We start from the raw sequence: 12,981 nt of genomic DNA, 5'->3' as shown, positions 1-12,981 counted from the left end.
TTCTTTCTCGTTTTTACGAATTGAAATATTGGAGTGTGTTATTTTCCTCCTTCCTAAAAAAAAAAAAAAAAAAAACAATGCATTTTTGTTGGGTCTTTTATGGAAGCTGAAACGGCATTTTTGTTTAACTCTTTGACTGCCAGACGTTTTCAGAAAAGGGATGCCATGGGTGCCAGCCGATTTAAGCATTTTTGACTGATCTTTCAAGGTCCACAGAAAATTATGTGTTTGGACTATGGAAACACACATACTACCAAATGAAAGATTGGACTCTCATCTTCCATCAGAAAAAAAAGTTTGTTTCTACTTTTTTCTGTTTTTCAGTAATAGAAAATGGTTAGTTTCACCTGTTTTGAAACAAACGTTTTTTAACGTCTTTGGCACTCCTCCATAGGATTTTACTAAACGTTATTTAACGTTTTTGGCAGTCAAAGAGTTAATTCAAAGGGGAAATATGATTTTGGGGCTCAGTGAGTAGAGGGGTCATCTCGCAATCCAGAGGTTGTGGGGGTCCGATCCTATGCCATTATGACCATGTTAAAGTATCCTTGAGCAAGATACCGAACCCCCGGTTGCTCCTGATGCTGGCGTGAAAAAGCGCTATATGAATGAAGTACCATTTGACATACAAGTGTTCTGAGTTGCGAGCGTAGTCATTGAATGAAGCAAACTCGTGTCTCAAAGCACCACTTGTAACACAGATGGGATGCTACTTCCTACTGTTGTGTTGAAAGGATCTTACAAATATTTTATCATTAAGTCACAAAAATGTTTAATTGCGGGATACTGTGTCACTATTTTGAAAACGCACATAACTTTTTCTGGGCTCTGTATGAAAAGCCCCTTTTCATTTTGCCTGTCTGTCTAATAATCCACTTAGGTTAGGAGACAACATAAAGTCTCCTGAGCAGTTTGGTGTTAACACTTTGATAACGTACTGCTGCAGACAGGCCTCTGAAGTCAACTTGAATCCACCATTCCCCATCTTGTTACCTTACACACAGAACAGCAAGCAGTGAAAAACCTGTGATGAATCCGGTTTGGCTGGCCCGTTTGAAAGCGGTTAGAGGCAAAGGCACATACTATAAATGCCCGAACAAACACAATTTTTTGCGATATCTTGCAGGCTTTTGTGTGCCAGTCAATGAATTTTACATGGTAACACAGTAGCGGAAGGCGGCGCACAAGGTAAACATCATGCTCGATAAAGATCAGCGTGTCATGAGCATATGCATTAGCATACTCATGATTAAATATTAAGAGCTGCTCACATGACTGTCGGAGCTCATTGGAGCCGCGTGACGCACCCCTGACACCTGAAAGAAATTTTAATTACACTCTTGCCAGGCAAAGGCCTTTCATATCGAGTGAAAATCTAGATTTGCGTTGTTAAGCGTCTACTTGCATCGGGGGCTAAGTGGAACAGTGACCGTGCGGATCTCCAAGAACACTTGCACTCCATTTGGTATTGCACAGATAAAAATAAATAACAAATTCCCAGTGTAATGGTTGTAGCATATGCAGGACCAACACTGCCAAAATTAGAAATAAATAAATGACAAAATAAATAAATGAATAAAACTGTTATAAATAAATAAAAACAGATATAATAAATATAATTCAAAAATTTAATACAAAAAATAAATATAAACTGAAATAAAATTATATATATATATATATATATATATATATATATATATATATAAAATTTTACCTGGATGAAAGTTTGGGTAATGACGAAGCAAATGCCAGCCACAGACCGTATTCTCGTGAAGGCAGTGAGCAGGTCATATGCCGAAGAAGCTGGCACTTCAAAGAGCTGCGGGCCTTTGATGTCCCGCTTGCATTAATAGCGTTTTTTTTTTAAAGATGCGCGGCGAAATGAATCGAGTACAGCGTTCTACTGGAAAGTGTCGCTTTGGCATTGCTGCCGATCTGCTCTGCAGGCCACCAAAAAGGTTCCAGCTGAGAGGGCTGACTTGAACATGGGAAAGGAAGGACTACATATTAGTTATAGTAGTTGCTTTGGAATCAGATTTTGTGGTAGAATAAACCACAGGGTTTATTAATATTGCCAATTCTAGACACTTTTGGGGGACATCAATTGTATTAATTTGCGAACTTGATTGAATTTGTCTAAATCAGGTAACATTGTCTCTGTTTTCATTCGACAGGTGAGCCCAGTTGCTGGACCTCAAGAGGGCGGCACGCTGGTTACCATCCAGGGCCTGAATTTGGGGCTGTCCTTCTCTGAATTGGAGGGCAACGTGCAAGTGGCGGGAGTGCAATGCGTCCCGCAGGAGGAAGGCTACATATCCGCCGAACAGTAAGGGAGCCGCTTTGCGATATGTTCAGAAATCGGCTCTTTAGATAACGGCCAGTAGGGGAAACAATTTTTGCTCCTTAAACAGGATTATCTTCATTCTACGCCTGTGTATTAGGGCAATGTACAAATATATGTTTTAAGAGGGTGGGGGCAATATTGAGAAAAAAAACGTGCAAATTTGCCACTTTAAAAAATGGCAAATTTGCGAGTTTATAAAATGGCAAATTTGCGAGAAAAACGAGAAATACACTCGGATGTTTGAACCAATAATTTTCGGTCAGGTTTTCAAAAAAAGAGATAGTAATTGCTTTAGCAGAGATTAACCATATGATGTTTGAAGCGTTGGGTACGGCCAGCGACAAAGACGCCTCGCTTTGTGAAGGTCCACACCCTGAGGATCAAGCATTTTAAGTGAATTTGTTAAAATGTACATTTACGTTTCCAGAATTATTATTTACACGTTCATACATTTTGGTATTTTTTTTTGGTATAAGTATTTAAATTGATGTGTCGAATCTGCAACTCTCTGTCATTCACTTGCATTTATCTTAAGTATTCTAGCTTCTGATTGGTTAGTATTAGTCAGCTGATAGTGGATCAGGAAGTGTTGTCGCGCTAGCTGCCGTGTATGACGAGTAAAGTTTAAATTAAGAATGAATCAGTCTGTCAGTAAAAAATATAATATATATATAAAAATAATACCCCATCGTATCATTCAGCTTTATGAAGATTGTCGCGGTGCCGTAGTTTGGTTTAAAGTGTGTTAATTTTCCACATAGGGATGTCGGGACTTTCGTGAAAGGCGGGGCTTGCTGTGGCTCTGGCGCAGTCAGAGCCAACGTTTGTGCTGGCTGCTGTTTGGAGGCTGCTGGCTCAGCTGTAATTGAAATGCGCGGCATGTCGCTGACTGGAGGGACAATCTGTTAGCCATGTGTTTCTCTTGCAGCCATGTAATGTGATTGGGCTCACACTGCAAGGCTTTCTAATTTATATCCTTGTACATAGAAAAAAAAAACAGAACATGCTGAAGGAAAATGAGAAAACTAGACGATTCACCATGCGCTCTAAAAGAAGACAGCACTGATTTAAGGGACATTATTTTCAGTCACTTATTTGATGGCGTATTCATGGCACGTTTTATCTTATTGACCCGGCAGACAATACGGATTTATTGTGGAAACTCGTACGTTGTCATGACAACTGCAGGTAATAGTGGGCGGCGATGGAGCTGTGGATGGGGGAAGGGGGGGGGGGGGGGGTAGTTTATCATCTGAGTTGTGGAGCTGTTTTCCATTAGGAAGAAAGATGGTCTTCTACATTGACCCGCAACTTTTATGAAAGCAGCCTCATTCACAGCAGCCTGCAGCCCCCCGGGAACGGGTGCGATTGTGGCTTTGCGCATGCATCTTCAGCTAGCAAACCGTGATCTGCCTTGTGTTTCCCATGCAATGTTTAAAGATAGTCTGCTTTGTAAATAGTGTGACACTCACTGAGTAAGCACAACACGGAACCGGGCTTTAATAATCGCAATATTTTATTTTCAAAGTAAGCACTGAAAAGTGATTTCAAGCCTCGGTTACAGATTCCAGTTTCAATTGAGGGTTTCTCTAACCTAATCTAGGGTTAGGGTATCAAATTAGGGTTTCAAAAAAGGGACAAGATAATTGTAGTAGGGTTCAAGACGTAGGGTTTCAAGTCTGCATTAGGGTTTCAAGACAGGGCTAGGATTTCAAATATGGGTAGGGGGTTTAAATTTGGATTGTAAGCATTTTCGTTAGCGTTAGCATTTTCAGTTAGGTTTCAAATGAGTGTTTGGCAGTGTATCATATTAATAATGGGTTATTGATTTCAAATGACGGTTGCAAGCCAGGGTTAGGGTTTTAAATGTATTGTATACTAGGATTTAAATTAGGGTTTCAAGACAGAGGCAGGATTTCAAATATGAGTTTAAACAAGGTTTGGGGTTTCATGTTAGGATTTTAAAACAGGGTAAATTTCAAAGTAGGGTTTCAAGACAAAATTATGATTTCAAAGCAGAGCTTCAAGCCTGGGTTAGAAATTCAAATAAAGGTTAGGGTTGCAAATTAGGTTTTCATGGTTGGGTAAGATTTCAAAATAGGGTTTCAAGACAGGGTTAGCAATTCCTGTTAATATATATTATACTGTATATTAGGATTAAAATGAGGGTTTCAAGGCTGGGTTAATGTTTCAAATTAGGGTTCTCAAAACAAGATTAAAGTTTCAAGTCAGTGCTTCAAACCTTGGTAAGGATTTTCAAGTTTAGGATTTCAAGTCAAAGAAAGTTTCAAAGTAGAGCTTCAAGCCTGGATCAGGGTTTTGAATTAGGGTGTCAAGAGTGGATTAATGTTTCAAGTCCAGATAAGGCTTCCATGCACACCCATACAAAAAAGAAACGCGATGTTTTCTGGTGGCTGCCTGATGACTTGTATTTACGTTTCCAGGATCGTGTGCGAGATGGCGGCCGCCCCCAAAGGAAGCGCGGCGGGCCCGGTCAAGCTCTGCGTGGGCGAATGCAGACCGGAACTACGCGCGCAGTCCCACCAGCTCTACTCTTTTGTGGTAAATCAACGCTCCATTTAATCCATTCAATCTGTAATTACCAATTGGAGAAGCAGACAATAGAATACTTGATTACAGAGCTTTTGTTCACAACAATCTTGCATATTAGTCTGTGAGCTAATAATTGTTATTTAATGTCCTTCTGAAGAGATGGCATTTGTTCCCCTGCCTATCTAACAGCAGGACTTGCCTGTTATCGCAGTGATAACCAACCACTGTGCTGTGGCACTTTGGTGCATCAAGTGTGAAATTACCCAGTTTCACTTTAATTGGTCCAGTTTTTTTTTTTTTTTTACACAAATAATTTATCTTCTTTCATCTATCAAGAGTATGCAAGCAACCTATAGTGACAGGCAGAAGTAATAAAAGGCTCTACCGAGTAGGAGGATGAGCTTTGGCTTCGTGTTGTGAGCCTAAATTAGAGATACAAGCGAGCTTTGGCCACAACTCGCATGCAGAGTCATCAGCCAACCCCGACTAATCCACAGCTCTTAAAGATAACTCTTCAACACCTATGGTAAATTTAAAAAGATGTGAGTGCATCGAATCCAACTGTTCCACATTAAAATGTCTCATTCTCGACTCGTATCGCACCCCATAAATCGAGATACGTATGGAATTGTCTTTTGCTGGAGTGATGCACACTCCTAACGTCAGGTTCAATGATCTGACATTCATAGAAACGACACAATACAATGAAGGAGAGAAGACACCTTAGTAATCAACCCTTCACCTAATATTTTTTGCCAGCTAGGTCAAACTCATAAATCCTTTTTTTGTGCCATGAAATGAGGCTTCAAAACCAGATATTTACCAAAAATCTCTTGATTTGTGGTTCTCAACAGACCCTTTCCTTGCTGGCGCTTACCCCAGGCAGAGGGCCGGAATCGGGGGGTACCAAGGTCACCATCGTCGGCGACAATCTGGGTGCTGGCAGCTCCGTCACCGTGTACTTTGGCAACCAAACATGCGAGCTGTACCGGTGAGCTAAGTGCATAAAAGGCTTCTTCCCGCTTACATTTTGTTTGCAACAAACATCACTCAGCAAGAGCGGGGTTGGGGGGGGGGGGGGGGCGGCATGCATCCAATTGCAGTGGGTATTGTCGTGCGTGTCTATTTAAAGCTAAGAACGCCTGACAGCGAGTCAAGAGGGTGAGGCGAGGGGCCATTAGCTCCAGCGCCCTCTAATTACACCGTTCCATCCCTAATGTGTCAGTAATAAGAAGTAAATGGGACAGGCTATAATGAACCCTTGCCACAATCAAAGGTGGAAACAAAAAAAAAATCCGCCTTTTTACTCCCCCCGCAACAGGAGGACCATGTCGGAGATTGTTTGCTTCTCTGCTCCGTCCGTGACCGGAGCGGGGCCGGTGCAAGTCGGTCTGAGGGTGGACCGGGCCAAGGTTCCTGGTAGTCTGTCCTTTGAGTACATACAAGACCCCACGGTGCAGCGTATTGAGCCCCTGTGGAGCATTGCAAGGTAACACTAAAGATTACGCCGGAATATATTGTTAGTATCTCATGGAAAAATAAACAAAAACAATTTGCTCTGTGTGAGGGACACTTCTGATGGTCAATGGAAAGACTTGTTTAAAAGAAGACATAACCTCTTCAACTGCGGCTTGGAAATATATTTTTTACAGAACACAAAGGAAACAAATCTGACATGTCAATTGAATCACCTATATTAGTCATTTAAACAGTAAATCAGGGTTTTGGAGCCGATCATCGATCAGCAAGTTTAAAATAAACAATAACCCGGCCCACAAATGGCCAAAATTCTCATATAATTGACGGCCATCGAAATGCATTGGGGGGGATTAAACCCTAAAAATTCTCCCAAAAATGCTGAGAAATGTTCAATACATGTAACATGGGTGGAAGGAAACTCAATACTCAAGATATTATGGCGGCACAGAACGTCCTTGGAGTGAACCAGATTTTGTTTGCTGTAATGTCTTATTTTGTCTTTTCAATGACATCATCCATTAATCGGCAAATGCAAAATATGGGCCGATTCTTTCCAGCTGATCAGTAAATATACCACAAACTATAACCTCCAAAAGTGTAATATAATTTCAAAATCAACATTACCCTTAAAAATAAATGGCTTACAGATTCAAAATCATGCACCAGAACTGTGCATAATTCCTGTTAGCTACAGACACTTTTGCTAATGACACATTGCGTCCCATGATACAAAGAGTAGCCAGTGACAGAACTGTACAGGCTTAATCCAATTTTCATGACATTTATTGCACAATAAATTTTTTTAAAAAAAAGAACGGTTTTACTGTTTGAAAAAAAGTATTAGCACAGTTTGCCAATAAACCGCTTCAAATATTCAAGTTCCATCAACCTTGGATTATAAAAATAATCTTTTTGCGCAGATGACTAAGTCAAGAAAAAAAACGTGAGATGCCAATTGTCGTCACTGTTACTGATCGGTGTTGACAACCTTGCATTAAGAATAAAATGTTTTCAGCAGATGACTGACAGTCATGAAGATAAAGGGAGAATTGGGTCAACTTGAAGTTCCTTTATTTTAGAGAGCCAAGAATCAAGAACCTTTAATTATGATTGTAATGTTTTGCACGGATGACTGACTAGTATCAAAAATTTGCGAACATTATAGAGATGTGAATTTCTGTTACTTTCTTTCAATGAACCAAGTGTCGAAAACCTTGGATGATGAATGTTTGCGCGGATGACTGGGATCAAAAATTTGTGCAAAAATATCGAGATGTGAATTTCTGTCACTTTCTTTCAATGAAACAAGTGTGAAAACCTTGGATGACGAATGTTTGCGCAGATAACTGACAAAAATCTTTTTTTTTGCAAAACTCGGTCCAACTGTGATGCTGATCGCAGTAACTTTGTTTAAATGAACCAATTGTCGACAACCTTGGATTATAACTCTTTGACTGCCAAAGACGTTAAATAACGTTTAGTAAAATCCTATGGAGGACTGCCAAAGACGTTAAAATACGTTTTTTCAAAACACAGGTGAAATTAACCATTTTTTATTGTTGATTACTGAAAAACGGAATAAGGTAGAAACAAACTTTTTTTTCTGATGAAAGATGAGAGTCCAATCTTTCATTTGGTAGTATGTGTGTTTCCATAGTCCAAACACATAATTTTCTGTGGACCTTGAAAGATCAGTCAAAAATGCTTAAATCGGCTGGCACCCATGGCATCCCTTTTCTGAAAACGTCTGGCAGTCAAAGAGTTAATAAACATGGCGTTATAAGTAGATGACTGACAAAATCATGAAAACGAAGCGGTATTGAAAAAAAGACCTCTTGAGATGCCAATTTGCCTTCACTTTGTTTTAATTACCCGAGTGTTGCCAACCTCGGGTTATGAGCGTACTGTTTTTTGCAGATGACTGACAGTCATGAAAAACGGACCTCTTGAGACGCCAATCGCCATCAACCAAACGTCAACAACATCGCAATATGAACGTAATGTTTTGCAAAGGTGACTGACAAAGGCTTAAAAACAAAAGTTAAAATGAGACCTAATGAGATATCAAAATCACGGTGTTAAAATGAGAAAACCCCCCCCATCCACTTGCGAAGCTTCTACCTCTTGACTTTTAAAGAAGTTTCGGGAGATCAACTCAGCTCAGACGATGTGAAAATTCAGGGGCACCTTGCACAAAAGGGATTTGCCAGCGCCGCTCGCAGGCAAACTGCTAATTTTAGTCGTGTAATGTTTCATGAACGGTTGTATCTTAGCAGGCTCCGCGGGGCTCTTGGAACTCGTGTTTGCGTGCTGAATATGCTGTTTAATTAGGGGAGCACGGCGAAATGAGCGAGAGACAAATTGAAAACGGGGCCCCATGTTGATGAGGGGCGCAAAAACAAATGCGTGTTGCTTTTACGGAGATGAGTCAAGACGTTTTATTTCCTCGCTGGGAGAATCTCAAAACATGTACTGAAGCGTCTTAGTGGATATGCGCTTAACGCTGAATGACCAAGTTTTGAAGGGTTGAAATTACTCTTGTCAACACCACCTTGCAAAATGTGGGTTTATAGCAAGTTAAACAGTCACTACTAAGGTAAAGATGTGTGGCTGTTTTCATTATTTTGTCATTTTACAAGGCGATTCCACTAAAGATAGAATATACGTCCCACACGTTTGGCATGAGATGTTTAGCACTTGATGTTTTTTTTTTTGCTTTAATTTGCCAAGGATGCAAACAGACAGGACGAAGGAACATCTGTGCATCGAGGGAAAATCAGACTTAAAAAGTACATTTTTAATTCATCTCACATATGCCCGTTGCATAACCACAACGTCAAACAGTAGAGAGCAATCATAGGGTAAACTGGTAAGAAAAGTTTGATAGTATTTTTTTCTTCCTTCCCCCCCACCTTTTTTTCTTCAATTTTCTCCTTTTTCCTGTATTTTTCTTTCTTTCTTTCTTAAAAAAATATAAATGTTTTTTTTACGATTATTATTTTTCCTTTTTTACAGTATTTTTCTTTTTTTCTTTCTGAAAAAAAGATTATTTTTTTTTTACGATTATTATTTTTCTAATTATTACACATTTTCATTTGATCTGTTTGTGGATTTTCTTGGATGAACTGCAAAATGCTGTTTCTCTATTTTATCTATATGCTCATGTATCTGGAAAAAAAGGTCCTACATTATTTATTTATTGTTACTTATTTCCAACCTGTACTAGGTCGAGGATTTTGGGACATCATTTTAGTGATCATGTCATTGTCAACGACAGATTTGAAAGTTGAAATTTCTCGAACTGGAAACCTGTCATTTAACGAAGGACCAAACTTAGTTTGGACTCATGTGGCACTGTTGGGCGCTGTTTCCCTGTAGATGAAGATTAGAGAGAGAGAGAGAGAGAAGGATCTCTGCAAAGATGCAATCAAAACGTCTCATTTTGGATGCACAGTCCCACCATGAGTCCAATGCGAGCTTAGCTGCAGTCTTTGAAGTGTCAGCCGACAGGATTTTTGGCACGTCATCGGAGTGGACATGTTCAATTCTTCTTCTCCGGCTTGAGTTTTCTTGTGAGATCTCGCACAGGTTACGCAAAAGATCAGAGCGAGCCCTTCATTGTAACCTCATCACACCCGTACGGATATGTAAACAAACAGCTCCCGCATTCATGCTACTGAATACAAAAATAGAAGCCAGCTGGTTTACCCCCCGTTTGATCCGACACTCCGCCCAATAACAAAGAGCGTGGCGCTTTGCCAGTTTCTCCAAATGTGTACGTGTACTGCCGCGCCGCCTCTAAGGAAAACATTGGGTTAGAAGGCTTGCAAGACACATCCATATGCATTAGTCACTCTGATTAGCCAAACAGTTTGGAGCAGCATGACTCGGACGATAATCAGTTGGTCTTTCCCTCCTCACAGCGGCCACACCACGCTGACGGTGACCGGGACCAACCTGGACGTGGTGCAGGAGCCGCGAGTCCGAGTCAAATACGCCGGCCACGAGTCTGTCAATGTGAGTGAGACGTCGCCCTAACGCGCCGCACTGAACCTCTAGTCAAGTTGTTTACGTTTGATCAATGATTAATCGAAGGAGATTTCAAGATGCGGGAGATTCACTGCTAAGCCTGGCTTTCAACGCACGACTCATTATAGTTTATTTGACTTATTTATGCTGATAGTTTACAATATATGGAAGAGGATTAGCGACAGTGAAGAGAAAAAGGTTGGCAGGATTCTCACTTTATTCTCAGAATTCTCATTTTATCATTTTAATCTCAGAATTCTCACTTTAACCCTGGAGAACCCACGGGGTCAAATTTGGCCCCTATAAATTCCGCTACTCAAATAACAAAGACCTTTTTTTTTTTTAATACAAATTTAACTTCAAAAGTCCAGAGTGCCACTTCTGACCCCTGCATGGGGCCATCTAGTGGATGAATATTGCACTTACATGAGCCAAAGTGGTGGTGACAAGATGGCTGGCAACATGCTGTTTTATTGAGCTGGAAATAAATCCGAACAAAACCATCTTCTCAGCAAACCATCAGATGGTAAAATTGTGTTTTTTTTGTTAATCTATTATATCATGTTGCAGAATGCCTGTATGTTTTATATATATATTTTGATGAATTAGCAACTCTGAGCTAGTTAAAAAAAAGGGTTAAAATTGAAAAAACATATATTTTGGTGTTCAGTGAACTTATAGCAGTCATTTAATGTATAATTCATAATTTTCCAAAGAAGAAAAGGGTTCTTGGGTTCTCCGGGGTTAAAGTGACAATTCTCACTTTAGTCTCAAAATTCTGACTTTAATCACAGAATTCTGACTTTGAAGTCAGAATTCTCACTTTAAAGTCAGAATCCTGCCAACCCTTTTTTCCCCCCTCTTCACTGGCCCTAGTCCTCTTCCGTAACAATCTAACTTGCTGGACTTAAAGCTAACAAAAAAAATCGAACCAACAAATTGTGTCTTTGTACAGATAAGCATACTTTTTAACTACATGGCTAAGGCTGCGACAATGAAAGATCAATCTTGTCGAGGTTGTGGTCAAACCAGCAGCAACATCTCTGTTTTTACTTCCTTGCTTCCACTCAATCAGCAACTTGGGAGCTCGTTTACTTGACATTTGATTAGATGCTCCTGTGGCTAAAGCTTAAACTGTGGCAGCGTTTTTACTTTCTGGACCTGGATTTGACACCTGTGGATCATGAGGCTGAATTCAGAATTAACCAATCACAATTAAAATCATGTCAATGGGAGTCAGTACACACCTGCCACAATTCAAACTATAGGGTCTCTGATTTACACCAAATACATTTCAGAGTCCGAGTAGGCTTTTCCTGACGTTTTATTGTTTTGCTAGCAGAAGCCTGAAGGTGTTATGGTAGCACTAGTTGCTATTTCGAACTGCTCATAATTCCCTAGACCTTGTCTAAGGCCCAAGTCTCAGCTTTACCAAGTTAGCAGTCTTAGAGAGGCTGCATATAGAATGGCTTATTCCAACATGGCATTTAATATTAAGTCATTTGTTGCATTTGAAGTCAATGTCCACAATGTTCCAACTTCCAAATAAATAAAACTCTTATTTATGAACTGAAAAGAGACATCGGTCCACTTAAAAGCTCCTTATCAGTGTTCATCACATGACTGGTTCTGAGGTAGACCCGAAGTGTAGTACAGTTTTTTTTTCATGACCCCGACACACGATGAGGCAAATGTAAGAGAAGCTGCTAAACTGCTCTACGATGTGCGTAGACGGCGCTCTGCTCCGAGCCAATTAAATGGTGTGTTAATGATGCCTGCCCGGGTTTTTGAGCTGCTAAATTCAAATTGCACGTTTGACAGAACTGCTGGCCATCTGAGAGAGGCTTATAGTTGACCTTTGACTGCCGAGAAAGAGGGTCACAGATGATTTTAATGAGGCCGGCGGGTTCTATCGTAAATATCTCTAAAACACCAGCGTGGATGGCAAAAAGAAAAACGCTTTGAAATTTTAAGACGGCGACTTGAAACCATTCGGTGCAAAAGCTGAGATAACAATAATAATATAAAAAAAAATGCTTTGATGCTTATAATTCAGTCTGCACAGTTGACACTTTAAGGTCATGTCGATTTTGAGTAGTTTAATGAGGAAAATAATGAGTTAGTGATAAAAAACTTCCGCGACAGACATCTTTCAGGAAGCAGTTATCAGCATTTGGACAATGACAGTTGTAAGATAAATGTGAGTGAAGGGATCAAAAAAGATGCTTGGAAGTCACCTTGAGTACGTGCACATGCTAATATGATGGAATACACTACACAAATGCCCCATTTTTGAACATACTGCTTCAAAACTAAAATAAAAGGTTCATACAATGTATTACTCTGGCTACCTTGGTCTATGACATATAAGACATTACTATGTAAAATGGCTGCTTGAAGTTTGGCTGAAACATGCATGAATGTGTGCTAACACAGCAAAGTCTATCATACAAAATAAAAGTGTTCTTTTTACGATTCACAAAATTGACCCATTTGACCCAACTCACTTCATCGCATATTTTTGTGATCATTCTATGATTATGACTGAACTCATTTACTCTCAAAAACATATAAAT

At 39.9% G+C, this 12,981-nt stretch overlaps 2 protein-coding genes across 2 annotated transcripts in view; one reads left to right on the top strand and one right to left on the bottom strand.

Moving 5' to 3' along the window:
- LOC144056210 (olfactory receptor class A-like protein 1) overlaps window positions 1-12,981 on the bottom strand; it is a 159,504-nt gene that overhangs the window by 94,846 nt on the left and 51,677 nt on the right. The window lies entirely within an intron of this gene.
- LOC144056209 (plexin-A2-like) overlaps window positions 1-12,981 on the top strand; it is a 104,858-nt gene that overhangs the window by 67,808 nt on the left and 24,069 nt on the right. The window contains exons 13-17 of the mRNA XM_077572762.1: window positions 2,175-2,326; window positions 4,789-4,906; window positions 5,752-5,888; window positions 6,219-6,386; window positions 10,300-10,393. Of these exons, the coding sequence (XP_077428888.1) occupies window positions 2,175-2,326; window positions 4,789-4,906; window positions 5,752-5,888; window positions 6,219-6,386; window positions 10,300-10,393 (669 nt within the window). The remainder of the gene's footprint in view (window positions 1-2,174; window positions 2,327-4,788; window positions 4,907-5,751; window positions 5,889-6,218; window positions 6,387-10,299; window positions 10,394-12,981) is intronic.

This window comes from Vanacampus margaritifer, chromosome 8 (assembly GCF_051991255.1).
Source record: "Vanacampus margaritifer isolate UIUO_Vmar chromosome 8, RoL_Vmar_1.0, whole genome shotgun sequence".
Taxonomy (NCBI): domain Eukaryota; kingdom Metazoa; phylum Chordata; class Actinopteri; order Syngnathiformes; family Syngnathidae; genus Vanacampus; species Vanacampus margaritifer.
Note: the sequence above shows the minus strand (reverse complement) of the source record. Positions and strands in the feature narration are given on the sequence as shown.